General features: G+C 42.2%; 1 protein-coding gene across 2 annotated transcripts in view; it reads right to left on the bottom strand.

Moving 5' to 3' along the window:
- The window catches only part of ARHGEF10 (Rho guanine nucleotide exchange factor 10), a 154,862-nt gene that overhangs the window by 112,535 nt on the left and 14,350 nt on the right, over positions 1-27,977 (bottom strand). For both annotated transcript variants that reach the window (XM_088479699.1, XM_088479698.1), the window contains exon 2: positions 8,979-9,072. In XM_088479699.1, the coding sequence (XP_088335825.1) occupies positions 8,979-9,033 (55 nt within the window). In that variant the 5' untranslated portion in view covers positions 9,034-9,072. The remainder of the gene's footprint in view (positions 1-8,978; positions 9,073-27,977) is intronic.

Below are 27,977 nucleotides of genomic sequence, written 5' to 3' on the forward strand. Positions count from 1 at the left end.
GCAGATCCTGTCTTCTTAAATTTGGCAAGAATTTGGCAAGAATCCTGGAAACAGTACACTAGTTACAGCCAATCTGATTCTGATTGGTCAACTGACGTTGGCACCAGATTGGTTGATGGATATCACGGCCCGAGGAAAACAATTAACATAACTGTGTTTATTTCATTGCAGTTTTCTGGCTGTAACTTTTTAACCGCTTAATATATAAAAACAACTGATCCAGTTTTTAGTAGCTGACTAAATTCTCTACACAACAATACATAATATTACACAAAATTTCAAAGCTAAATACAGTAAAGGTTGCCTCATGCCACAAATATGCTGAACAAGCTAGTCATGTAAAACTTTTGACCACTGTATATGGGCTAATTGAACACTACTCAATTTAGGCCATTTCTGCAGAGCAAGTCTGAAAACCTGTCAGTAAACCTCTATCTGCTACTTTGTTAGAGAAGCACCTCCCTATTATTATGGTGACATGCTGCAGAGGAATGAATGATATTTAGTGAGTAAATACATTACAAATGTTGTACATACATAACTAAGCTCAGGGATACACAGCTACATCATTTTATAAATATAAAGAATTGAGCTTAAAAAAAGACAATGAAAGGCCTCATAATATATATATATATATAACACACACATGCAGCAAGTAAAAAAAAAGTATTGAAAACATCAACATTTTTCTCAGTAAATATATTTGTAATGGGGCTATTGTAAATGACATTTTCACCAAATGAAATCAAACCATAGATGTCCATAAAATAAGTTATGTGTAATAATGTGAAGTGTCACAGGGAAAAAGTATTGAACGCATGAAGAAAGGGAGGTGCAAAAAGGTATGGAAAGCCAAGACACCAGCTGAAATCTATTAGTAATTATTATTATTATTATTATTATCATTTATTTATATGGCGCCACAAATGTTCCGCAGCGCCTAGACAAGTTGTAGACAAGCGACTTACAGAACAATACAATACAGGACCAGGACATGGATAATACATATTGCTACATTAGTGATCATAACACCCAGATAAGCAACAGAGCATAAGCAGCCAAGTGTTAGGTACCCTAGTAGTGAGTAAGAAGTAGATGAAACTAAAGTAGGGAGAAGTACAAGAGGTTAGAGGGCCCTGCTCATAAGAGCTTACATTCTAAAAGGGGAGGGGAAGACAAACAGGGGTGACACAGATGGGGAGGAAGATGTATGTATCAGGGAGTTAGAATGACAGCTGGAAGGCTTTGATGAAATAATGGGTCTTGAGAGCCCGTTTGAAGGATTGCAAAGAGGTGGAGAGTCTGATGGGGAGTGGGAGAGAGTTCCAGAGGTGGGGAGCAGTGATCTTGGAGGCGGGAGTGGGAGTAAGTAATCAGCTTGCATGAAAGTTAGTTGAACGAAGAGAGCGGAGAGGAGAGTGAAGGGAGATCAGAACAGAGATGTATATGAGGGAAGATTGGGTGAGGGCTTTGTAAGTGAGCGTGAGAACCTTAAATTGGGTTCTAAAAGGGAAGGGAAGTCAGAGGAGGGCTTGTAGGAGAGGGGAGGCAGATGTAGAGCGTTTGGAGAGGAAAATAAGCCGTGCAGCAGCATTGAGGACAGACTGGAGAGGAGAGAGATGGGATTTGGGGAGGCCAGATAGGAGGAGGTTACAGTAGTCCAATCTGGAGATGACCAGTGAGTGTATGAGGGTTTTTGTAGCATCATGGGTGAGATAGGGTCTGATCTTAGAAATATTTTTGAGATGGAAACGACAGGACTGTGAAAGGTTCTGGATATGTGGTATGAAGGAGAGGGATGAGTCCAGGATGACTCCAAGACAGCGCACTTTGGGGCTAGATGAGATAGTTATACCATCAATTGATAAAGAAATAGTGGGAAGTGAGGTTATGTGGGAGGGTGGGAAGACGATCAGCTCTGTCTTAGACATATTAAGTTTAAGAAATCGCTGGGACATCCAGGAAGAGATGGCAGAGAGACAGTTGGAGATATGAGTCAGAAGAGAGGGGGACAGATCAGGGGAGGAAATATAGATTTGAGTATCATCAGCATAGAGATGATAATGGAGGTCAAAATAGCTGAAGAGTTCGCCTAGAGAGGAAGTATAGAGGGAGAACAGAATAGGTCCAAGAACAGAACCTTGAGGAACACCTACTGTAAGAGGCTGTGGGGGGGAAGAAGAGTCATGAGAGGAAACTGAGAAAGATCGGTCAGAGAGGTAGGATGACAGCCAGGAGAGGGCAGTGTCATGTAGACCAAGGGAGTGAAGGATATGCAGCAGGAGAGGGTGGTCCACAGTGTCAAAAACAGCAGAGAGATCAAGGAGAATGAGAAGAGAGTAGTGGCCCTTGGATTTGGCAGCAAGGAGGTGGTTGCTGACTTTTGTGAGGGCAGTTTCAGTGGAGTGGAGAGAACGGAAGCCGGACTGAAAAGGATCAAGGAGGGAGTGGGAGGAAAGAAAAGTGGTAAGGCGTTTGTAGACAATCCGCTCAAGGAGTTTGGAGGCAAAAGGTAGGAGAGAGATGGGTCGGTAGTTAGAAAGAAGGTTAGGATCAAGGGTAGGTTTTTTTAATAATGGGGGAGACAAGGGCATGCTTGAATGCAGAAGGAACAGTGCCTGATGAGAGGGAGAGGTTAATGAGGTGGGCAAGTTGGGAGCAGGCAGAAAGAGAGAGGAAGCGGAGTAGGCGGGAGGGGATAGGATCAAGGGGGGAGGTGGAAGGGGGGGGAGGATCGGATAAGGGCCATGACTTCCTCTCCAGATACAGGGTAGAAGGATGCTAGAGTTGGTAAAGTTGATTGGGAGGGGTGATCTGGGAAAGGAGGAGGTGGAGAGCTGGGGGACTGGTTGGATATGATGTCCTGACGTATGGAATCAATTTTAGATGTAAAGTAGGTAGCAAAGTGAAGGGCACAGAGCAAGGAGGGGAGACGAGGAGGGGGTGGGTGAAGGAGGGAGTTGAAAGTGGTGAAGAGACGCTGGGGATTAGAGGACTGAGAGGAGATGAGGATCTTGAAATATGACTGTTTAGAGAGGGAGAGAGCAGCACTATAGGATGAGAGCATAATAATTAGAAAGCAATCCTGCCCCTTGTTAGTGCAAACTAAAATAAGCTGGTTCAGTCTCACCTGATGGCCTATAAAAAGGTGTTACACAAGAAATATCTCATGATGGTTAAAAGCAAACAGTTCTCTCAAGGCCTTCGCAATAATTTCACCATAAACTGGCCACAACCAGGTGCTCCTTGCAAGATTTCTGACAGAGGAGTGAAAAGAATTATCAGTAGAGTTGTCCAAGAGCCAAGGACCACTTGTGGAGAGCTTCAGAAAGACCTGGAATTATCAGGTACAATTGTTTCAAAGAAAACAATAAGTACTCAACCGCCATGGCCTGTATGCACGCTCACCACCCAAGACTCCATTGTTGGAGAAAAAGCATGTTGAAGCTCGTTTAAAGTTTGCTGCACAACATTTGGACAAGCCTGTGAAATATTGGAAGAATATAGTCTGGTCAGATGAGACCAAAATTGAGCTCTTTGGATGCCATAATACACACCATGTTTGGAGGAGAAATGGCACTGCACATCACCCCAAAAACACCATACCAAAAGTGAAGTTTGGAGGTGGGAACATCATGGTGTGGGGCTGTTTTTCAGCATACGGTACTGGCATACTTCATGTTATTGAAGGAAGGATGAATGGAAAAATGTACCGAGACATTCTTGATAAAAATCTGCTGCCATCTACCAGGATGCTGAAGATGAAATGAGGGTGGACATTTCAGCAAGACAATGATCCCAAACACACAGCCAAGGACACTCTCAATTGGTTTCAGAGAAAGAAAATAAAGCTGCTAAAATGGCCCAGCCAATCACCTGACTTGAATCCAATTTAAAATCTATGGAAAGAACTAAAGATCAGAGATCATAGAAGAGGCCCACGGAACTTTCAAGATTTAAAGACTGTTTGTGTGGAAGAATTGGCCAAAATCACACCTATGCAATGCATGCGACAAGTTTCTCCATACAGGAGGCGTCTTGAAGTTGTCACTACCAAAAAAGGCTTTTGTACGAAGTATTAAATAAATTTCAGTAAGCGTGTTCAATACTTTTTCCCTGTGTCATTTCACATTATTACACATAACTCATTTTATGGACATCTATGTTTGATTTCTTTGTATGTGTGGATTACATGGGTTGTTGCTGTCGGGATGCCGACGGTCTAAATGCCGACTGTCGGCATCCCGACTATCTAATCCCGGCAAGTGTCTAATGACCGGCATCGAAATCCCGACACCTGCCATTAGACCTACACCGGGAGCCTGATACCCGGCTTACTGATCGAAGGTAAGCCGGGCGCCGCGCGTGGAAAGCTGCGGTGGGGGGGGGGGAATTAGGTTCGGGGCTCCCAGGGGGGACTTAGGGTTAGGCACGCCCCCAGGAGGTTAGGGTTAGGCTAGGGGAAGGGGCAGGGGGGTAGGGTTAGGCTTCCCCGTGGGGAGGTTAGGGTTAGGCACACCCCCCCGGAGGCTTAGGGTTAGGCTGCGGGGAAAGGGGGGTTAGGGTTAGGCACTTAGAGGGGAGTTAGGCACTTGGGGGGAGGTTAGGGTTAGGCACCCCTAAGGGAGGGTTAGGGGGGAGGGAGGTTAGGTTCATAAATAGGAAAAAACTTATCTGTCGGGATCTTCACTGCTGGGCTTCTGCTGTCGGGATTTGAACTGCCGGCCATGCGGCCGGTGGTAAATCATACCGATCCCAAATACTTATCTTACCCGCTGTATGTATGTATATATATTCATCATGGTGTATTTAAGGTAAGTGTTTTTTGTACTATATTGTTCCCTAATTCAAAATTAAAATATGAAATGTCGGAACACAGCTCGTGAATGCTGACTTTATCTTTACAAGCTCCCAGAGTGCTGATGCCTGTCTTGGGGTTTCTGTAAGTTTGGTGCAGCATAGGAGCACCTGTGCATGTAATTGCATGTGGAGGAGTGCTATGATATGTAGGCTTACCATACTATCCCTTTAAACCGAGACATTCATGAATAACATCATGAGAAATAAAACCCACATTACTGTAAATTAGAATACATTTTAAATACAATAGGAATAGTATAGAAAAAAGAAGGGGGGATGGGGGGACAAGGGAAATTGGAGGGTAAACAATCATGCAATAACCTGAGGTAGAACTGTTACAATGATTGAGAATAATCCTGAATTGATTAAGTCGGAGCGTAGTTAGAACCAGACCTTGCCAGACGTAGAAACACACCAGAACATAGCAAAGCGTGTACTATCCTTCACGTCACATTTCTGTATAAGTGCCATGAAGTGGTTTCAAACACCTGTAATAATTTTGACTGAGTGGAGGAGTCGAGCCAATCAATGTAAGCACCCCATTTTCTATAGTAGGAAAACTACTACCAGTCTCTAATGCCGGAAAAACAGCTTGCCTATCATTATAGAGAGTAGTAAGCTTCAATGATTTCACTGAACCCAAAAACAGAGGAGTAGAAGTAGTCCAATTACATAGTATAACTATCTTAGCAATAGTTACTATAATGGTCAGTAGAGGAATAATAGCTTTCTTATATAGACCAAGATCCCATTCCATAAAATTGGCACACAAAATCTCTTCTAAGTTTTAAATTGAAAATGTTATTAATAAAAACTAATACTTTCCCCCAAAATTTGCGTGTTTTTTGGCATAACCACAGGTTGTGAAAAAAAAGTTGCATGGGGTTGTGTACATTTAAGACAGTTACCCGACTCCTCCGCTACCATAAAGCTCCTGCGAGCTTGTGATATGTAGACTCTATTGATAGTCTTAATATCGACATCCTGTAAGCAGGAGCAACGTAAAAATCTCAGGGTGGAGTCGTATTGTGTAAGCAAATTATCTGTTGAAGATATATATGTTATATCTTTACCCCAAATGCGGGAGTATGAGCTGCTAACAAGGTCTAGGCTAAGATATTGGGTTCTGTACAAATGAACTAATATCAATGACAATAAATTATTCACCTGTTTTTAATTAGCCAAAGAACCTATGTAATATATAAGTGCCCCAGTCTAAAGGGATAGTATGGTAAGCCTAAAGATTATATAAAAATAAGTGTCACTCATTGTATCCGTTTTAGGGCGGCACCCTAGCAAGTTTTCTGCAGTGCATTGGAGTGCTGGAACCATTGTGTAATGATCACACATATCATATGACATACACCAAATCATATGACATACTCTAATGTTCCCAATTCATAATATGACATGCAGAAATTCCCCCAATTCACATGACACAAAGAGGGCAATTCAATTGTTTTTTAGATGGCTATTTTTTGGGCTTGCGCAATTCAATTGTTGCTCCTTTCGAGTACGATTTCTGCTCGCACCCTCAGGAGGGTGTGATCAAAATGTGCGATAAACCTGTGGTTAGGGTCCCCTAACCAGCACATTACATGGGTTTAGCTATTTTACATGCCTAAACCCTGTCTAATTGGGCATGAAGACTGCGATAATTAATGGGCGCCCAGAACAATTGAATTGCAACACTGGGCGCCCATTATCGCCGCCCACAAAACAATTGAATCGCCCCCACAGTAATGCCCATTAATGATAATGTAACACACCTTTACCCCAAATTCATATGACACACAGTAATGCTCCCAATTGATGATATTCCACACATCTTTTCCCCAAATTCACACAGTAATGAACAATTCAGAATATGCTAAACAGCAGTGTCCCCAAAATGAAATATATACACTTAACATAAAAAAGTACTAAGATTGCGTTTAAAAGTGCATTAGATAAAATTATATACTTGTATACTCTGCCGGAAGTTGCGGGAGGCTCCCGATTTTTCGGGTAGTGCCCCGAACCTCTGGAGTTCCTGCTCCCGCCCACTTGCTAGGAAGGAGGGCTGGATGGGGAAATTATACAGAGAATTTGCGGGTCCGTACAGAGGGGTGGGCACTTTTATCAAAAAGAATGTGAGGGGCAGAGGATAAATTTGCTGGAATTCACTTATTTATTACGCATACTGCATGTATACAGTAACAGTATATATATATATATATATATATATATATACACACATACACACACACAGATGCACAGAGACACATGCACATACATGCACAAAATGTCTAATAGTAACTTTACTTACTCTTAACTGAGCAAAATGTTTTAGTCCTATGTAACAAAAACCAATGAAATCACTGAATAACATGTATTTTATATAATAATATTAATTCCATAATGCTATGCCTGTTTAGAGAGGGACAATGGGTGAATTGTGAGAGCACACGTTTAAAGAGTGGAATGGAAAAAAGCATGTGCATTTTCTCAATCTAACTACTATTGTAGCAAACAATTGATGAGTATTTGTCATATATGAGTTGTGCAGTCTGCCATTTTAAATAATCTTCCCTTTTCATGAAGGCCTCAAAGTGTGTCAAGCACCAGTGACAAGGGATCTTTGATGGGAACAATTCACATTCTGTTTTCAGCCCTCTCCACCACACTGCCCCCTCATATCACCCTGCTCCAGCAATTTCCCTTCTGCTAGAATAAAAAACATCACTTGTGAACAATGAACCACCAGGCAGAGCTAAATGTTCTGTTCAGTAATAATCAGACTTAAAGCACAATTCTGCAAATAAAGAGTAAATACTTCTTACAAGTCAGGTTGGTACATAAGCTGAATAAAAACATTAATAAGTACTACTCTAGTACATAGTATTTAGCATACAATGTAGTGGTGCCAAAAAGCCACCAGGATTTTCATTTTTAATAAACATCTTGGGCAAAGTTTACCAAGTGGTAGGTAGGTGGAAAGCGCAGCGGATCAATGATCAAAACCTTTACATTTACTAAAAGTAATTATATTCTAAACTCGGCGTAGTCTTGAAGTGCTGTATGGGTACTTAAGATCTGCGCAGCCTTGTCTGGATGATTTTGCTAAAAAATTAAAACATGGAAAACAAGAAAAGTGTGGGCACCCCCTCCCAATTTACTAACCAGCACTGGGCCTGTAAGCCTGGCAGTGGTTAAACCAGTCCTAGGCCAGTCAGCATGGGACTGGATCCCTAGGGAAGTGAGGCCAGCACAAATAATGCAGCCTTCCCTCCCTTGGAAGAATGTGCTTATAGCGATAGGGCTATTCCCCACACACATTGGGAAGTTGGTGTTTGAATAATAAATATTGGTTAAAGAGAATAAATATTGTTCGTTCTGACACACTACAGGTCCTAACTAGCCCTGTCATACGCAATTTAAATGAAAACCACAAGTACCAGCATGTGCATGCAGACAGCGCCTTCTTGGTCCTGCAGTGCATCTGTACACACTGTGTCTAAAATTATTTTATTTAAAAAAATAAATAAAAAAAAGACTCCCTCCATACAGCCTTTATTTACCCCTTTAAAACATATAAATTGGACATGACAGGACTAGCTGGGACCTGTAGTGCACCGGTGAGATCAATATTTCTTTAACAAATATTTATTAACCCTACGACCATTTTTTTACATTTCTCCTCTATGTACAGAAACGTAGTACAAATTTTGAAGCCCACCATGTGACAAGACTTGATGATATCATTTATTACTAAACACATTGACCGATATCATACTAGCAATGGTAAATAAGTGCGGCTATTTACCTTGCCCGGGGCTATCCAATTAGCCACGATGCCGGCACTTATTGGGGATTTTGTTCCGCCTACCTCAGGCAGGCGAAACCAAATCCGTGATAAGAAGCCCTTTTGGCAGTGAAAATACATAGGCTTGCGACTTTTCACGGATCCTATGTTTTATCATGAGAATAACGGAAAGTTTTAGACGGGAAAAAGAACGAGGTGTTATTGGGTACCAAGAAAAAAAATTGTCGAAAGACAACCCGGCGTAAACCACCCCCCTTCCCCCGGTTTTTTGCATCCGAAAAAATGTATCTGTAAGTGTTTGATGTAGATTTACCTTCAGGTGGTGGGGGAGGGAACTCCTCTAGATCCAGATTTTCCAGACTTCCCATTCTCCCTGCGCTTTTAGTCTTTCAGCACAAAATGCCATCCTGCATGAAGACACAATCATTATGTTAATGAGCATTTTTAAGTGTAGGATTTCAAGAGAATGTAATAAATATAATTCCATAAAATCTTTTTCATGTACAAAAAAAAGTTACTTTTTGTTGTAAAACTGACATTAAGAGAGTTGTCATGACAACCATCAAAGACTTGTTCACAGAGTGCCTGATTCAGAGCTGGATGCTGTTGCTTCCACTTTTGTGTCTGTTGCCAGAGTCGCGGCAGCTATGCAAATGCTAGAGTCAGCCCTCCCCTGGTGTAGCCTTTGTCTGAAGGTGCATATCCACTACACGGGTGTAGAACGACTATACGATTACAACATCGTAATCGTTCCTTATATTGTCGTACCACCTAACTTCTGTGCACCAAGAATAGGGACACTTCGGGCGCCGGAGGCGGGTGCCCGAAAAGGAGTGTGTGGCTTCATGGGAAGGGGCGGGCACTTGTGAATACAGGGCGGAGCCTTGCGGTAACCCTCATTTTCGTCACTATAGGGGGAGTGCCCAGCACTCTCTGAGATGATGAGCAGCCCCCAGGCTCTCCCTACAATGGTGAACAGATGCTGTGCGCATGCACACAGCATCTTTTCACCTTCTGTGCTCTCCCCAACTTTCTCCCCCACCGAGGGACACTGCAGTCTGCGGGTGGGACAGCAGGACAGTCCCAGAAAAACTGGACTGTCCCGCTGAATGCGGGACAGTTGGGGGTTATGTATTATGCAGTGGATAATGTGCCCACACTGAACGATATGTCGTTCACTGCAGGCACCCTCACTCATCCCCGAACATGCACAACCTGTCGATATCAGCAGGTTGGCCTGCATGTTCAGGCGATGACAGATGCCAAAAACGACCAGCAAGAGTGCGCATCGCTGGTCGTTGCCGGCAAATTCACTGCGCAATTAATAAACGATTGAACGATAATGATGTTGTAATCGTTCATTTTTATCGTGTAGTGGATATGTGCCTTAAATGTCCAAGCACTGAGACGCCCACTTCCAGCGTCTCTGCACATTGTAAAGCCGGTTCCTTTTGTTGCCACCATTGGTGCACGATCAACACTAAGGCAGGTGCAGTTTCTTTGTCTGAACATGGCATCTGCAGCTGTGCATTTGGGAACGCAGCCGCTTTCATGGTCACGCCTGCCACACTCCCATAACACGCCCATGAGACTGACTTTTTTTTACATTCTACCTTCTTACTGCATACTTTGTCCAGTAGACTTCCCTCCCTCCCCTGGGGAAACACAGAGCATATGGGACTTCTATCTATCTAATATACAATGTAAGATAAGCCATCTTAACAAGTATCATAAAGCACACCTCCCTTACCCGCCTCAGTGTGCCATCCTCAAAAAGAGTATAGCAAAAAATGTGAGTTTTTTGGTGGGGTTTGGATGCATTTGCACAGGGTTTATTTTATCCACATTTAACGAATGTAAATATTTGGAGATATGATACATGGATATATAATGTATGCATACCTGCCTACCCTCCTGAAATATGCAGGAGACTTTAGAATTTCCCAGAGTTCTGCCGAGTATAAGGCAAAATTATATAATATATTTTTGTGGTTAGGTGTCACTGATAAGATCATGAAGAAAAGGAACAGTTTAGGAGTGATCCTGTTAATGACTTATGTACAACATCAACGTACGTTCCAGATTTCCATGTGCAAAGTGCCTGGTTTGCGTAAATATGAGAATTCGCTTATTCTGTAAAGCTGTGGAGAAACTACATTTACATTAGCGGCAAAGTTGGACCTGGCACAATGCTCTCTGGTGCATATGGAAAATCTGACAGCTGTCACTAACCACAGTAATGTGGAAAATTGCAGGACCCCTGGACTGGCATATCCTGTGTTTTTTAGGTACTATTCTGATAGATAACAAATACTCACATCAACATCACCAGTAACCAATCATTTTAAAACTTTCCATTCATTCTAGATACAATATAGATAGCAAAGGAAATACTATATCAGTAGAACATTTAGGATATTGAAAATAAAATCAGTGCAGGATGAACATGAAATGACTCAACACAGAGCTTCTTGTCAGTGTGGAATTGTGTGGCCTTTAATATTCACAGTAAGGGATGGGTTAATTTTCTGCAAAAGTGTACACAACTTTTCTAGGAAGTAACTAGTAACAACACTGAGGAATGAGGCACTTCATCACTTGGTGACATTATATCAAAGAAAAGTTACAGACTGCATTATCATGAACATATAGTAAGTGATGAGTATACTTAATCTAAAATATAATTTGTTTAAAAAAAAAAAAAAAGAAAAAAACACTACATATTGAAAGGTTGGCAGGATTGAAAGTAGTAATTTAATTGATATATTGCCCCTATGGATTATACTATGGCTAAATAAGCAGGTGTTAATATTGATGACAGCCATGGGAGCCAGCACTGTGGGTACTGCCACTGTCCATATCAATGCACAGAATTTTTCAGTCATATGGATGTGTGCATGAGCACTCCCAAACAATTTTAAAAGTTGCCACCTTTAATATAAATTGTCATATAGCATATTATACTGTATTTTCATATGGTATACAAGCAGCACTTGTTAGCTATTCACATGGGAGAGCAGTACAATGACCATGGCACCGAGAAGAGGGTAAAACATACTAAAGTACTAACTTGTTGCCATTCTATTTTTTATACTGCAGTGTTCCCAACTCCAGGCATTGGGGACTCCTAACAGTGCATGTTTTACAGATCTCCTAAGTTTCACAAGTGAAATAAAAAAACCCTACATGTGTCAGCAAGTAAAGAATACACCTGTGCACCCACAAAGAGATCTGGAAAATATGCACTGTTAGGGGCTCCAAAAGACTGGAGTTGGGAAACACTGTTATACTGGACTGAGATACTGAAACTTTAGAGATTGGTGGATCATGTTTGCAGTTGCAGTGGAACTTCAAGATGGGGCCATCATAGTTCTGAGTCACTGCATCTCAGAGTACGGCATATCACCATACAGTACAGAGCCCAGGGCTGAGGGGAAGGGGCTCTATGCTCACTTTGCGGGGTCATTATAAGTATCTTAATCATGTACCATTTGCAGTTTATTAACTTTTGAATTAGAGATTTAAATGAATAAATCATCATTTGATCTCCATTTATAACTACACCTAAAATACAAGTTGATCAAACACTAAAAGCCCCATGTATATCTGGCCACAGACAGAGCAGTTAGGTTGGGCAATGCTGTCTTTTATAACCATCACTATTTTGGAAAAAGTGACCATCTTAACCAATAAAACTCCAAGCATTAGTGTTTAGATGCACCTAACATGCTGGGAAATCCAAGTCAGGTGTTGTAGTTCTGAATTTATATAAAAGTCATATTTTACGTTAAGTGGTCATTTAAAGTGTTGAAGTATTTATCAGACCATAAGCGGATATAAAACCATACTTGCCTGCCCTACCGAAATAGCCGGCATGGTAACAAAAACTGGGTGCTGCTCCCAGGCCCAGACAAGCATACAAGTGCCCTGCAGTGTGCCAGTCTGCCCAGTGGCTCCCACTTCCCCAAGTAAATTGGATGCGCTGGGCAGCCAATGACGAGATTTGTACTGAATCAAGTCATCGTAACCACGCCAATTATGTTATCAGCATTGTATATTGCCGCCCACCTATCCCGAACGGGGGCGTCCAGATTGTCGGCAAGTATGTATAAAACAACAATTATAATTACTCCATTGTTCAAAACCATAATTGCAATATGTTTTCAATTGGAAGCTGGTAAAGTTCAAACATGTTTGGTTGCCCTAGTGGATACAAATTCTTCCTATTCTCAGGAGATGCGCCTGCAAGCTAGGGGGCGAATTCTGATTTGGACGGACCACTGTGCATACCAAATTCTAAGTTGTACAGAACTCGGCCAGATCTGTCTTTATTTGAAATTGGGGTGTTACGGGGTGTGAACTGGGGAGCAACAATGCAAGCACATTGAACTGCCCTGTCTTGTGGTAGTGTCATGGGTGTGTATCTAAAGCTCAGTGCACATTTGAGGGGTGCATTTGGGGAAGGGAAACCTATTTCTGACAGATCTCTTGCACCTAGCATGGGACTGGTGCAAGTACTGACAACAATAACGATGGTTGCGGCAGCTGGCATAAAATCAATGTGCAGTACAACCTTCCACCTGCAGACACATGAATCCCTATATTAGTCCAACGGGTTCACACATTAGTATATCAGGGTTCTGTGGCTACCCGCAACTACAGCCACTTTGCATGCAACTCAGCCCCTAGAAAAGGATATTGCGCAGACTCTGATCTTCCTGTTCCTCCAGGGAGGCTTCATGCGCTGTTCCAAGATGGCCACTACTGAACATGTGCAGGGCAATCCTTGTTTTGCTGTGTAAGAGTCAAATGGTGGGAGACATACATATAAAGCTAATCCAGCATTCTGCACCGCTACCTGCAAGCAGCATACACTCACCTGCTGGTGATCTGTATAGAACCTTGCTTTGCTCAAGCTCCGTTCCATCACCATTGTGCATGTAACAGTGAGTGCAGCTGTTCCTACTGTACTTCAATAAACCAACAGAACTAGTTAAGTAACTGGGCTGTTCATAGTTTGAGTCATCCACTGGTGTGTCAGGGCCAGTGCTACCATTAGGCAGCTGCCTAGGGTGCCGGGTCCTGTGGGGGCGCCACTGAGTCTGCCAACAACATAAATGAAGGATGTCTCTAAAAAACATCCTTCATCTATAGAACACTGGCGGTGGCCACGTATCTTACCAGCCGCTGCTACACTTGCCTGCACTTTGCCACTTCCTGATCCAGGGCAGGCTGCTCACGTCACTAACAGTCACATGACTGATGAGTCATGTGCTGCAATGAGTCCAGTGTTGCGTGGGCGCACGGACCATGCCACCCTACCTTTCCTGCAATAAATGAGCTTGCCATCCATTTAAACCTTCACCCACCCCCACTGTCCATCATGACTGCAGGGGCATCTTAATGCAGGCAGGGAAGGTGGTGCCTTGCACCCCCCACCACAAAATAGGGAGCCCAGTCAGTTGTGCAGGAGTCTTCTCCCACCTCCTCCCCAGTGGTTCTAGCTCCTCACCAGCAGAACGGGACCTGCTTCCTGAGGCTGCAAGAGACAACAACAGTGTGCAGTTTGACAGTGGTGAGAAGATCAGCAACAGGTAAGTGGAGCTGGGGGGAGAGGGGCTTGTGTGGGGGATGGGATTGTCACCGTTTATAAAAGTTGATAAGTATAAGGGTTTTATTATGAGGGTAAAGGGGTTGATGTAGTAAGGATAAGGTGAATGGTTTAACGTTTTTATTGGCGGTCTCAAAATGCTGTCAGTATTAATTGTATAGTGGTCACTAAAATGCTCTTGGTATTGCATGGCCGTCACAAAAATGTTCTCAGTATCTATTGTATGTCTGTGATAAAAATACTCTTGGTATTGCATGGCCGCCACCAAAATTTTCTCAGTATCTATTGTTTGGCGGTGACAAAAATGCTCTTGGTAATGTATAGCAGTCACAAATATGCTCTCAGTATCTGTTATTTGTCAGTCACTAAATGCTCTTGGTATTGTACGGTAGTCACAAAACTGCTCTCAGTATCTATTGTATGGAGGACAAAAAATTCTCTTAGTATTGTATGATGGTCACAAAGTTAATGTTTTTGCTGTATTGTTTTAGTGTTTTTTTATAATGAACATAATAACTCTAAAAATCAATATACCAATATTTTAAAAAGTCAAGTTTGTATTTGAGTGGTTGGGCGGAAGGTATTGGGGGAACATGAGCATATTGTGTAGCTTTGCCTAGTTTGCCTAGAAACCTTGCACCGGCCCTGTGGTGTGTGAATAAATAACTGCAATATCAACAACCTGCACACACATCATTTTCAACAGTGGAGAGGTGGATTCTGATGCAAAAGAGTAAAAGTCACATTTCCTATCACTATACAGCCAAAATACGGTATACAATCGGGAAGCCGGCTGCCGCTTCCCAACTGACATATCCCGACGAGGGATGAAATGCCGGGCGTCTAGATGTAGACGCCTGACATTTCCCTGACACCGGGAGACAGGCGCCCTTCAATCGGGATGCCGGGCGCCGCGAGCGGACAGCCACAGGGGGGGGTTAGGTTTAGGGCACCCGGGGGGGGACTTAGGGTTAGGCACCCCCCCGGGAGAGTTAGGAGTTAGGAATTAGGCTAGGGGGAGGGGGGGTTAGGGTTAGGCACCTCCGGGGGGGACTCAGGATTAGGCACCCTCCCGGGGGACAGGTTTAGGAAGCGGAAAAGGGGGGGGGGGGATCAGGGTTAGGCACTTGGGGTGGAGGTTAGGGTTAGACACCCCTAAGGAGGGTTAGGGGGTTAGGTTAGTTAGTACTTACCTATCCACGATCAGGATTTCCAGCGCTGTCGGGCTTCTGCTGCCGGGAACTCTGCTGTTGTCGGCCAGGCGCTGCCGGGAATCGAACCGGCAGCCTTTCATACCAATTCCCAAAATACAACTTGCTTTAGCCTTACTTAAAGCTTAAATGAATTATTAAACATGGACATTTATCTGTGTTTGAACCTCATACATTTGGAAAGTGCATCTAGCAATATTAATCTCTCCCGAGGTGCAACAGGAAAGTGCACAATAGGTCCATTTACAAAATATCGCATGAGATGCAATCTCCACCAGTTTGAAACTGGTACAAAAACTATGGAACAAACAGTACTTAAGCAATGACTGTATGAAAATAGTCAAACAATATATGTTTAGGAAATAAATACAATTTTGGACTTCCTTTTCATAATTTTGGCGGTTTACTGTATAATACAAATAGAATTGATCATGAAGATAAGTAACAAGTGGGGAGACAGCTGATTTTTTATGCATCTAGGTACATGTTTATGCCAGTTTTACACGTCTACTTAAACCTCAAAGTATATATTTTTCCCTCAAACACTTTAAAAAAAACAACTGAATGGAATGAGAAAACAGATGTTGTCTAAAATTACACCCTCAACATCTCCATAGATAAAAAAACAGGCTGTAAAAAGCTTGGAGAAAGGGAATATGCTAAACAGATGGTTGAGAGATGCAATTTCTCCCACTGAAGAATGAAGTTAGATGATCTTCTATTATGTTCAAGTGTCCCACAAGAACAGAACACAACGAAACACAATGGAGGGGGCTAGATTATTGCCATATTGCACCAATTCAGCTAATAAAACCTACTCCATCCATATAGGGAGGGTAAGTACTGAATAGGAAAGATAGTCTGAAAATCGTCATAACACATTCTTCTCACATACTGTATATGGCAGAATATGATCTCCATCTCCCAAACAGAACCTCAATAGGCAGCAGACAAAAGCTTCTTACTTCCATTATAGTCGAACACTGCTATGTCCGCTCTTGTGGCTGTTGGTGGAGTAGCGGGAGAGATAATATGCAAATTATAGTTTTGGCCTTCCCCTTGGGTACCCACATACGCCTGATTGTGCAAGCGCTGAGATGTCCACTTTCAGTGCTTCTGCACGCCGTTACACCTCCAGTGACTCTTGACATGCCACCATCAGTGCACCATCGTCACTTCCACCAGCCAGGCAGATGCAATTATTCCATCTGAACATGGTTTCTGCAGAAGCAAAGCACTGACACTGACATGCCTCCCACTCACCGCCCATCACTTTGCTGCTCAATTTCTGATACCATCTGAGCCGATTGCAATAGCATGTTTGTGTGTACACTCAGGGCAACACATGCGCCTTTGGATTTTCAGTATTTTTCATGCGCATTTCAAATAGTCACTCAGCTACGTGAATATCAGCATTGTGTTCATTTTGCATCCAACTCAAGAGTCGGGCTCTGGGTCTCTCCGTGAAGTAAATGTATCATATAGGAGTCCAGAGAGCATAGAATATGGAATTTGCAGTAGATTAAATAAAAAATATATCACCTTAAAGTGAACACATAGGACCCAATTTAGACCCGCACACAAAGTCAATGTTCACGAAGCTGAGTGATGGGAGTTCTTGGGCAGTAACAAGGAGGAGGTTAATAGTGCACACAAAAATAGGCAGTTCTATGGTCGTATTACGGAAGTGTCAATGCAAGCGGCTGCATTCACAGGTGCACAGCTGCAAGCATAGGAGGCCACGGTCAGATGGAGAACCTGCACCTGTCACAGGCTGGTGAAATTTTAGATTTTTTGCAACTGATGGTGGCATGTAAAGACGCATTAATCTGTCTTACAGCGTCCACATACAACACAACAGACCTCAGCAGTATTTAAGTAGAATTCTGTTGTATGACACATTTTACAAATGGTTATGGTTGCGCATACATTTAAGTAGTGATTTAATACCCCTTTCACACTGCCATAAAATAACACGGCACATGAACGCGCAGCAACCTGGGTTACTGCGCAGTGTGAAAGGGCCCAGTTGAAATAACCTGGATTGAGCGACCCGGCATTTCTACCTGGGTAACGAGCAGGGTTGAACACGAGTTCAACACGGCTCGCGGTGTGGTGTGAATGGGTAACCTGGGTCGAGGTGACCCGGGTCCCGTTCACTGCATAGGGAGAGTCAGCACTTAGAGATTAGATCATCTCCAAATGCCGGCTCAGCAGCAATGGCGGTGGCGTCATCTACCCGGCATTATTCCTGGGTTGAGCCGCCAGTCTGAAAGGGGTCTCAGACGGGTCGCAACCGGGTTCGTCGAGTGTACAAATCCCACGTGCAACCCGCCAATAGCGATCTGAAAAGGGTATTAGTGATCTTGAAAAATAAATAAATAATTACATAAAACAACCCACACATTTCAGCATCAGTCAGGAAAACCTAATAAAGCAAACAAGAGTTCAAAACATTCACCCAATAATGGCAGGCACTTACAGTATAAAGAAACGTCACAAAAAGTCTAAGAAACCTTCCTCGTGCATCCAACATATTCACCATCTATATATAATTAAAGTAATATTTTAGATGTTTATCTGCATGACTAAATGGGATACACTCTCACGATATAATTATACAGGCATAGCAGTGGAATGTGGTTCCCGTATATAAGTGCTTTTACTAAGAAGAAGAGCTAATAAACCACAGATTGATATAACTTCTGTGGGAGGACAGCCCAGATTACAGATTGAGTACATTATATGATGTTAGGCTGGGATTACAGATTGAGTACATTATATGCGGTTAGGCTGCGAATACAGATTGAGTACATTAAATGCTGTTAGGCTGGGATAACAGATTGAGTACATTAAATGCTGTTAGGCTGGGATAACAGATTGAGTACATTATAGGCTGTTAGGCTGGGATAACAGATTGAGTACATTATATGCGGTTAGGCCGGGATTACAGATTGAGTACATTATATGCAGTTAGGCTGGGATTACAGATTGAGTACATTATATGCAGTTAGGCTGGGATTACAGATTGAGTACATTATATGCAGTTAGGCTGGGATAACAGATTGAGTACATTATATGCAGTTAGACTGGGATTACAGATTGAGTACATTATATGCAGTTAGGCTGGGATTACAGATTGAGTACATTATATGCAGTTAGGCTGGGATAACAGATTGAGTACATTATATGCAGTTAGGCTGGGATTGCAGATTGAGTACAATATATGCGTTTAGGCTGGGACATACATACTGATAAGTGTATGATGTCAATAGCAATAACAAACCACTTGTTGCAATATAGATACAAATTTTGTAACATTGTAAACACCCTCTAACCATAATTTCCTTCAAGGGAATTATATTTTACTAAAAACTAGCTGGACTGAAACAAACCATGGATACTCCTTTTTAAAGGTTTTATTATATTGTTGCAGTAAATTCTGTTAATTATCCCGATGATAACATATTAAGACACATGAAATAAACTATTGTGAGGAGAATAGAAACTGCTAACTAAATATATAAAATACTGCAATACCAGTATACACACGTAACTCCTTGTATACTCAGGGTGTTAATAATAAACCATTTTTGTGAAGCACACCTAATACCAATTATATAACAATATTTGAAGATTTGTGAACTAAACTATGGTGGGTAGAAAGAAAAAAGTTTGTTAATCAAATAAATGAAGTGCAATGATACCAACATACCCACGTGGTTTTCTGTATGCTACAAGTGATAACGAAAAATCTTTCTTGGGCAGCACACCAAATGCTAGACCCTTGTAACACTATTTGGATTATTACAATTACCTAAATTCTCAGTAGTAATTCAAATGCTATATTTCCAGATGCTAAAATAATTGGTAGAATTCATAGCACTGCCTTAATACTAATTCCCTATTCCAAAAGGGATATATTATGGGTTCCGGACACATAATTTGGGCTTTTTTTTTTGTTCCTAGAGTATTATTAACCTCAATAACAGTCATTTCTAGTCATTTACAGTCAATCTAGACCACCTCACAGCTCACAATATTGTTTTCACCATTATTGGCCAAAGGCTGCAGTGTGCTGGCTGGTTACTAAGCGACACAGCAGCAGCACAGACAGTTTAAAGCACATCTATGAAACATTGCCACTCACTGCGGAGTCACAGTACTAGTGTGTTATGGAAACACAGAGGGCTAAGGCCCAAAGAGTCACAGTGCTTGTGGGCTGCGGCCCAAGGAGTCACAGTGCGTGGTGGGTATGGCCTGCAGAGTCAAAGTACTTTTATACAGTACACAGTGGGGTACAGAACAAATAAACGGGATGCAATCGGGAAACCGGCTGACATGATCCCGACAGCCGGCTTCCCGACTGCTTTATCCCGGCGTGGGTTAAATGCCAGGCGTCTATATTTTCCCGACGCTGGGAGACAGGCGCCTGGCTTCCCGACCGAAGGGATGCTGGGCGCCGCGAGCAGACAGCCGCGGGTAGGGTTAGGTTTAGGGCACCCGGGGGGGACTTAGGGTTGGGCACCCTCCCGGGAGGGTTAAGGATAGGCACCCACGGGGGGGACTTAGGGTTAGGCACCCCACCGGGGGACTTAGGTTTAGGCAGCGGAGAAGGGGGGGTTAGGCTTAGGCACTTACAGGGGGGATTAGGGTTAGGCACTTGGGGGGGAGTTTAGGGTTAGGCACCCCTAAGGAGGGTTAGGGTTAGGGATAGGGGGGGGTTAGGTTAGGCTAGTATATACTTACCTGAGGACGATCGGGATTTCCAGCGCTGTCGGGCTGCCGCTATCTGTCCATCTGTCTGGCTTCCCAAATAAACAGGATTTTTTTACATTTATTAAATTTTTTTTACTTTTTTTTTGTACACACAGCCACTTGTGAGTCTGGACACAGCCACTTTAATCAGCAGAGTATAGTGCAGCATACATCAGCGTGCAATGTGCCCCCTATACACAGTCACTTTACCAGCACAGCCATTGTGAGTCTCTGGAAACAGCCACTTAATCAGCAGAGTATAGCGCAGCATACATCAGCGTGCAATCAGTACCCCCTATACAGTCACTTTAACAGCACAGCCAGTGAGTCTCAGCAGAGCAGTGCGCAGGTGCAAGTGAAATGGCGCCGAGTCCTGGTCGTGGCGCCTTATGTAGAAAACAACTCTCGCGAGAATCCGACGTCGGAAGGATGACGTTCTCCCTCGAAATGTGTGATCAGAGTCAGGCGAGAACACCTGAGCCGCAGCTCGGGTGGACTCGGATCCCCGCTGTTCAGAGCGGTTCAGATTCCACAGAATCCGAACTGCTCATCCCTAGTCTAGATAGACACCAGATGTTAGACAGTCAATAGGTCGACTGGGACAAAAGGTCGACACACTAAATGTCGACATGTAAGAAGGTCGACGGGGACAAATGGCTGACAGGGTCAATAGTATGACACAGAAATGGTTCGACACATTATTTTTTCTGTTGTTTACGCTTAGCCACTTACCGGAGGGTTAGGGTTAGGCACTTAGGGCTAAAAAGGTTTAGGGTTAGAGTGTCCTTTTTGCTGTCTCTCTGTTAATCCACACCCATTCATTATACCTTCTGTAGTGAAATCTACCAACTATCCTTGAAAATCAATGCTACTACTACTACTACTACTGTAGAGGGAATTAAACAATCAGTAGACGTGTGCAACAATGTAAGTGGAATATCTATTTCAACTCAACAAGAATATTGCTATAGCACAATCTATGGGGGTATAAAATTGAATATATTCGGTAAACCCAAACACCAATAAGTGACTATTATTATAAATATTCCAAATATTTGGATACACTTAATCTGTCAGAACATTAAAGTGCATGAAGACATTTCAAGATATTAAATAAGACACAAATAAAAACAAATCAGCTAACCCGTTTTTAAAACACAATCTTTATTTTTCTGAACACTGGGCCTGATTCAGAGACGGATGCTCTGAAAGAGCGCTCGCTCTGAATCAGGGCGGTTTTTTTTCGCTTGTTTTTTTGAGCGGCCTCCCGGCCGCTCGCATTGCTGTGGGTGTCCACCCGCAGCTATAGCGAGCGGCCAGGTTGATGGTCGCAATGGTAAAGACCATCGCGACCAATGGGATTGCGACGATACCCTTGTGGTAGGGTCTCGTGGCTCTAATAGAGCCGGAAGCTCTCCCACTGACATCACTGGTGATGTCAGTGGGGCCGCCCACAAACGGCAGGCGTTTGCTTGTGAACACTTCCGTTTGTGAAGCCACCCCCCGGCCATGCCTACCAAACGGGGTCAATCACCATCGACAGCTCGCCCCCTTTGGTGCGAGACCCGGAGTGACGGAGCACCCATCGCTAGCCGTGTCTAGCGCATGCGCACGACGGAGCCGGCTCCGTCGTGTGAATGCCCAGTGGGCAAACATCAACCCGGTTGCGAGCTCTCAGCGCTTGCGACCGGGTCTGAATCAGGCCCACTGTGTCTATCTTGAAACAAATATGACATTTATCCAGGTGTAGATAGCCAACGCGTTTTGAGACTTGTAGTCTCTTCCTCAAGAGCAGCCTTGAGGAAGAGACTACAAGTCTCGAAACACGTTGGCTATCTACACCTGTGTCATCTCCTGGACCAGAAGGACAACAAACAAAGATCCCCGGACGATTTGGGTACAAACTAGTGGAGCCATTGCAGGGCCACCCGGAATTCCTGCAAACCAACACCCGCTGGCTCCTCACTCCTCCTCCGGTACGACTTTACTAAAGTACTTCATGTATCCAGTTTTATCTTTTAACTGGAATAATTGAATATATATACCCATCCTGTGGGTTATTTTTTATACCATCACCAACCCCAAGAATACTCTGGACATTCCCCTCGTCCATCCCACTCACCCATCCAGCTTCAATCCACATGTTGGTAAATCTGACTGAATCTACTCGTTGTGTTGGGGCGTTTGCCCACCATTCCCAACCCCAAGAATTTTTGCACCAAACCCATAACCCTTGGGTACCCCCCCATTCATGAGTTTGTATGCTAAATGTTTCATGTTTTCATACGTAGGTAAAACCCATTTTATTGCCATATACTTCAGTTTTCCTACTAGAAAAACTCATTACCCACCAGGCCTGCTTACATTCAGGGAGCGCCCAGGGTCACATATACCCACACCACTACTGTGTCTACCTTGTTTTTATTTCACTTTTTTCTTGTATGTAATATATATTTTTTTATTTAATATGTGAACTATTTTAGACAAACATTCCAATAAAAGTTACGTTTCAAATAAATTGAGTTTTTCTTGTTTCCTGAGTGCACCAAATAAAAGACTTCTTTCTCCTTCTTCCCCATTCCCTTCCATGAGGTATATGTGATATGTGTCTTTGGTAGCACCCCCACCTAAACAATCAGTATCTACATTATTGAGTATTACTTGTTGGTTGGAAGGGTGAGGTACATGTCACATCATTAAGGCTCAATTGCCTAATAGTTGGTTTTAAAACCGCCCAAACCCTGACTGTAAAACAAAGGCAAACCCGCCCAAACAACAGATCTGCGCTGAGGCAGGCAAGTTTGGGGGATGCACTGCACAGATCACTATGATCTGTGCAGGCTTCATTAGGGATAAAAGCATAGAAATAGTTAAAATAAAAAAACATGCGTAGGATACCGCCCTTACATCTGCAACCAGTCCCACAATTCTAAGCCTGGGCTGGTATTGAAAAATCTAGGGAAAAACTAAGTGGAGTTCCCCCAAATTTCCAAAAACCTGGACATGGCCAAACCAGCTGGGGGGGGGGGGGGGAGGGGGAATAATGCTATACAGGGAGACATACAGTGTGGTATCCCCCTACCATAACATCTACCAGTCCAAAACTGATCAAACCAGGGGCTTATGTTATAAGTTGCGAGCTGCAGCCACTGTGGAAATTCCTACAAGTCTTCCCGTATTTTTTAAAGCAGCAATCACTTTAAGGCAAAACCAACCTATTACATAAGCCCCACGGGCTGTAATTCCTCAGAAAGTCCACACCCGTGGAATAACCAGCTATGGGCTATTCCCCGCACCCCTGGTGGCGGTGCGTGTAGGGTTAATGGTTAAATAATAGAGAATATTTTTTGTTACAGGCAGACTACAAGTCTCAGCAAGCCAGCCCTACCATGATGGCACTTGTGGAAAAAGAGTTTTCGGTGGGACTTTAATGAAGCCAGATATGAGGAAAGAGGTATGGTATAAACAGTTCTGTCAGACCTATCAATGACCCACTCAAGATTTTGCTTTTGGTCAAGATGTACTTGTTCATGATTTAGAGTAGGTAAATGGCAAGCAGGCAAGGTGAGCTACAAAAATGGACCAATGATGTACAAAGTTCACTTGGGAGGAGAATTGTGACAACTTCATGAATCAAATGATGAAGTCCTGTGTGCGGTTGAATCCAACATAATCCCTAACCTTCTTATTCTTAGCATGGAAGACATGGCCTTGCCAGTACCCCCTTTAAATAAACCTCCTGAGCTAATGTAACCCAGAAAATGTGACTGATGATTTACCCAAAGCAGTTCTGGAGTGTGTGCATTCTCTAACAGTAGTGTCATACTTCTTTCTTCCTAGTTCTATATATCTGTTCTGTTCATAAGGTTATGATGTTATATGCTGTTCTCCAGTAAAGAAGCATGCTCTGTTTGGAGCAATCTGAGTGTGGGATCATATATACAAACATGCTCTCATGGATATAAAACACCCTTTCGCTGCCACAATCCTCAGAACAAACAACAGTGGGGGTTACATTAGCAACCAAGAGAAAGGTGTATGAAGAAAGACAGACATTTTAGTAGTTTCTCTCGCTGTGGTTTTAGGTCAAGCAATAAACAAATCTACACCATTTCCTTTCTGTTTTTAACATGCATTCAAAGAAACGAATACAAAACTTTTTGAACACCAAATGTCATTTAAAAAGATTTTTGTATAAAAATGACAGGAAGAACAGATACAAACCTGCTACATTCTGCCTGAACAAGCTATGAACAAGAACTCTCCAACTTAGGGATGTAATGTGGAAAGTGGAAGTTTTTACACCCTTTCCTTAGGGAACCTCACCCAGTCCAGTCCTAGTCATACAAAGTATAAAGTGCTGCACATCTCATAAGATTTGCATAGTTTTTACTTGTCCAAAAAGGCCAAGAGAAGAAAAAAAATCATTTTGTTTCCATTACCTAATTAGAAAGAACAAGTACCGATAGCACACACTGTACTTGCATGTAGAATAACTACAGTCTGTCTTCTTTCATGTACGTATGTCTGAACTTCCTTCGGTCAAATATTCATATTAAAATAGACAAACCATAGTAAATGCTCATGTTACATATATATGATGGTTATTAAATATTTTTTTATTGCCTTTGCCAAGACAGATTTCTTTCACAAAGCGAAGTATGTATATTTTGTTCAATTAAACTTTTTTGTAGTACATGTGGGGGATGTTTGTTCCCCTTCCATTTCAAATGTGTAATAGGAAAAAGGTCTTATGGACAGATAATAAACCTAAAGAATACTGTCACTGTCCATTGTACACTGACCCAATGGCTGTCATAAATTACTTCTTTGTTTATTAGCTACTTACAAAGGGTGGAATTTTATCTTTGTGAGTTTGTGCTGCAATGTGATGATTAATCATTATGCACAACATCTTAGTAACTAAATTATTTTCCCTTGCATTTGGTTAATATAAAATAGGTACATATGCAGGAATAGATATTTAAAACCTGCAACTGTACATGGAAATTAGGGATAGATCGCAGAAAATTAATGTAATGATTATAGCCTAATCAGGATAGGTATGAAAATAATATTAATGTTATATACTTTGTCACCTTACCCAGATTAATACTAAGAAATGTCCAGTTATTACAGGAGAGCAAGTAACCCTTTTTATTACTCAGTTAAGAGTTCCAAACACCCTAACCACTTGCTACAATATTTTGATCAATCCATTCAGGGGCCTATGTATCAAAACTTGATGAGAGATACAATTGTGAGAGAAAAAGTATAAACCAATCAGCTCCTAACTGTCATTTTTCAAACACAGCCTATAAAATTTAAGGTAGAAGCTGATTGGTTGGTAATTTCTCTCTCACAATTCTATCTCTCATCAAACTTTGATACATAGGCCCCTAGAGCAATAGGTTTGTGAAAATACTCGATAACAAGACAAATTATAAAGGAATGATATGTCTCAACTATGAGGTTTCCTATGTATATGTGTTTATATGCATACAATTATAGCATGTCCAGTGGAAGCAATGCATATCCTGATATGTTCCAGAAAGGAGTTATGTTGTATTTTGACAACCCATTACTTAAACTGTTTTGGATACTAGAGCAATAAGTCAGTTGTAAAACAGTTTAGCATACCAGCACACTAGTTTCAGTCATGTCACAGAGGGGGAAGAGGCTTAAATAGTTGTGGAATGATTTATGAATTGCCACTTTCTGAGGATCAGCCTGCTGATAAATTATCCCAACCTTTTAGTCTTTCCCCAGGTGTTAGATTACTTGAAACAATATAAGGGACCTATTTCCTAAATAGCAGGTTTTTAGAAGTGTAGGTTTTTCCCATAGCAACCAATCGGATTCTACTTATCATTTATACAGCACCTTCTAGAAGATAAAAGCTAGAATCTGATTGGTTGCTATGGGCAACAACTCTACTACCAAAAACCTTCTAAAAACTTAAGTAAATATACCCCTAGAAGCGTAGTTCTTCTATTTATGTGTTTTATGTATGAAACCATTATGTATTCACATTATGGATAGCAATTTGTTACAACTATTTTTGTTCAATAAGGAATAATGGCTGTCTATGTGGGGAATTAAATTGAAAGCGATTGTTGTGTAGCTCCTGGAATGAGTATCCAGAGCTATTCCATTGTCCACATCGCGGGCGGCACTTAAGTCGGAAGTTGCCGTTTACCGCAACTAATGAGTTTAGTTTAAACAGAACTTTCCGGATTAAGTGCTGTGTGCAATGCTGATTGCACACTTGGTTATCCCACAACTAGCATTTCGGCACTAGTTCAGACCGATTTCTGCTCGCACCTCAGCAGGGTGCGAGCAGAAATCCCCTGGTTGCGGGTTTACAGCACAGAAAATTGAATAGCTCCAGAAACTCATTCCCGGAGCTAAACAACATTGCGTTCCTTTGAATTCCCCCTTTTATTTTCTTAATGTTTCCTGATATTTTTCAGTGATTTGCAGATTTCTTTTTACTAAAGAACAGACCTGTCAATCGTGAAAGGATTATCATTTTACTAGTAACGGTCTGCAAAAATGACTGGTTGGCTCCATACACTAGCAATCTAAAGCCCCTATAGGTCAGTGTAATCAAACATGTTGGACAACCTGATTTACCAATTCCGATTGCCTTTTGGTCAGAATCTGGAATCGGTGAACCCCATACATTGACGATTTGTTTACACAATAATCTATTGCCCCCAATTGACTACCTATGTATGGGCCCCATTAGGTTGCGACTGCATTATGGGATAAGAAAAGCTGGCCAAAAACCTTCAGTTTATCTGTGCAGCCATCCAACTAGTTAGTTGGAACAAAAATTGGTTAAATCATTTTGATTTAAACAATTAGTACGAACAACTGTTTTTGTCCGTTTTCAGTCCATTTTCCAGCATTTGGGAGCAAATGGTCAATTGTCATTTGCTCCCATACATTACCAAATTATTGTTCCAACCAGCCAACTAGTTGGATGGTTGGACGGATAATCTTAAAGTGTATGGCCATTTTAAGACTTCCTAAAGCTAGGTACACACTATAAAATTATCCTATCAATCTGACTAGTTGGAACGAAAATCTGGTAATGTATTGGAGGAAATCACAATTTGATTCCAAACACTAAAAAAATGGTAGTTTAGAAAAATCTAATTTAACCAATTTGTGTCAGTCTATTGCACATGTGCAGGTCTTCAGGAACATGGTGCCCCAGCCTGATTCCTGAGGACATCATTACTGTGCACATGGCCGCTACGCCACTTTCCTGGTGATTAAAGTCTGCAGCACCTGCCAACGTGGGACTACAGAGAGGTAAGTATACTAATTATATGGGTGCAGGGTGTGACTCTTCCAGTGAGTGGAAGGTCCCTGCATAATTATACAATCTAAGGTCAGGAAAATGAATGCCCCTATTGCGAGAGGACTGCTATAATTTAAAGGAGACTTATCCCAGGGAACGTATTAAGCAAAATAAACTTCTGTCATACCCCAATAATGAATTGAGCGTCCCGTCAATACAAAAGAATGGGCAACATTTGCAGAGGGTATAAAAGCTTTGGAAACATTGGGCCTGATTCAGAGTTGGGAATAGAGTAAGAAAGAGCAAGTAACTGTGCATCTTGGTCAAAACCATGTCGCACTACAGGTGGGGCAGACGTAAAATGTGCTGAGAGATATTGATTTGGGAGGGGTGTGTCTAACTGATATCTAAATTGTAGTG

This window comes from Taudactylus pleione, unplaced genomic scaffold (assembly GCF_031769625.1).
Source record: "Taudactylus pleione unplaced genomic scaffold, aTauple2 ptg000244l, whole genome shotgun sequence".
NCBI classification, from domain to species: Eukaryota; Metazoa; Chordata; class Amphibia; order Anura; family Myobatrachidae; genus Taudactylus; species Taudactylus pleione.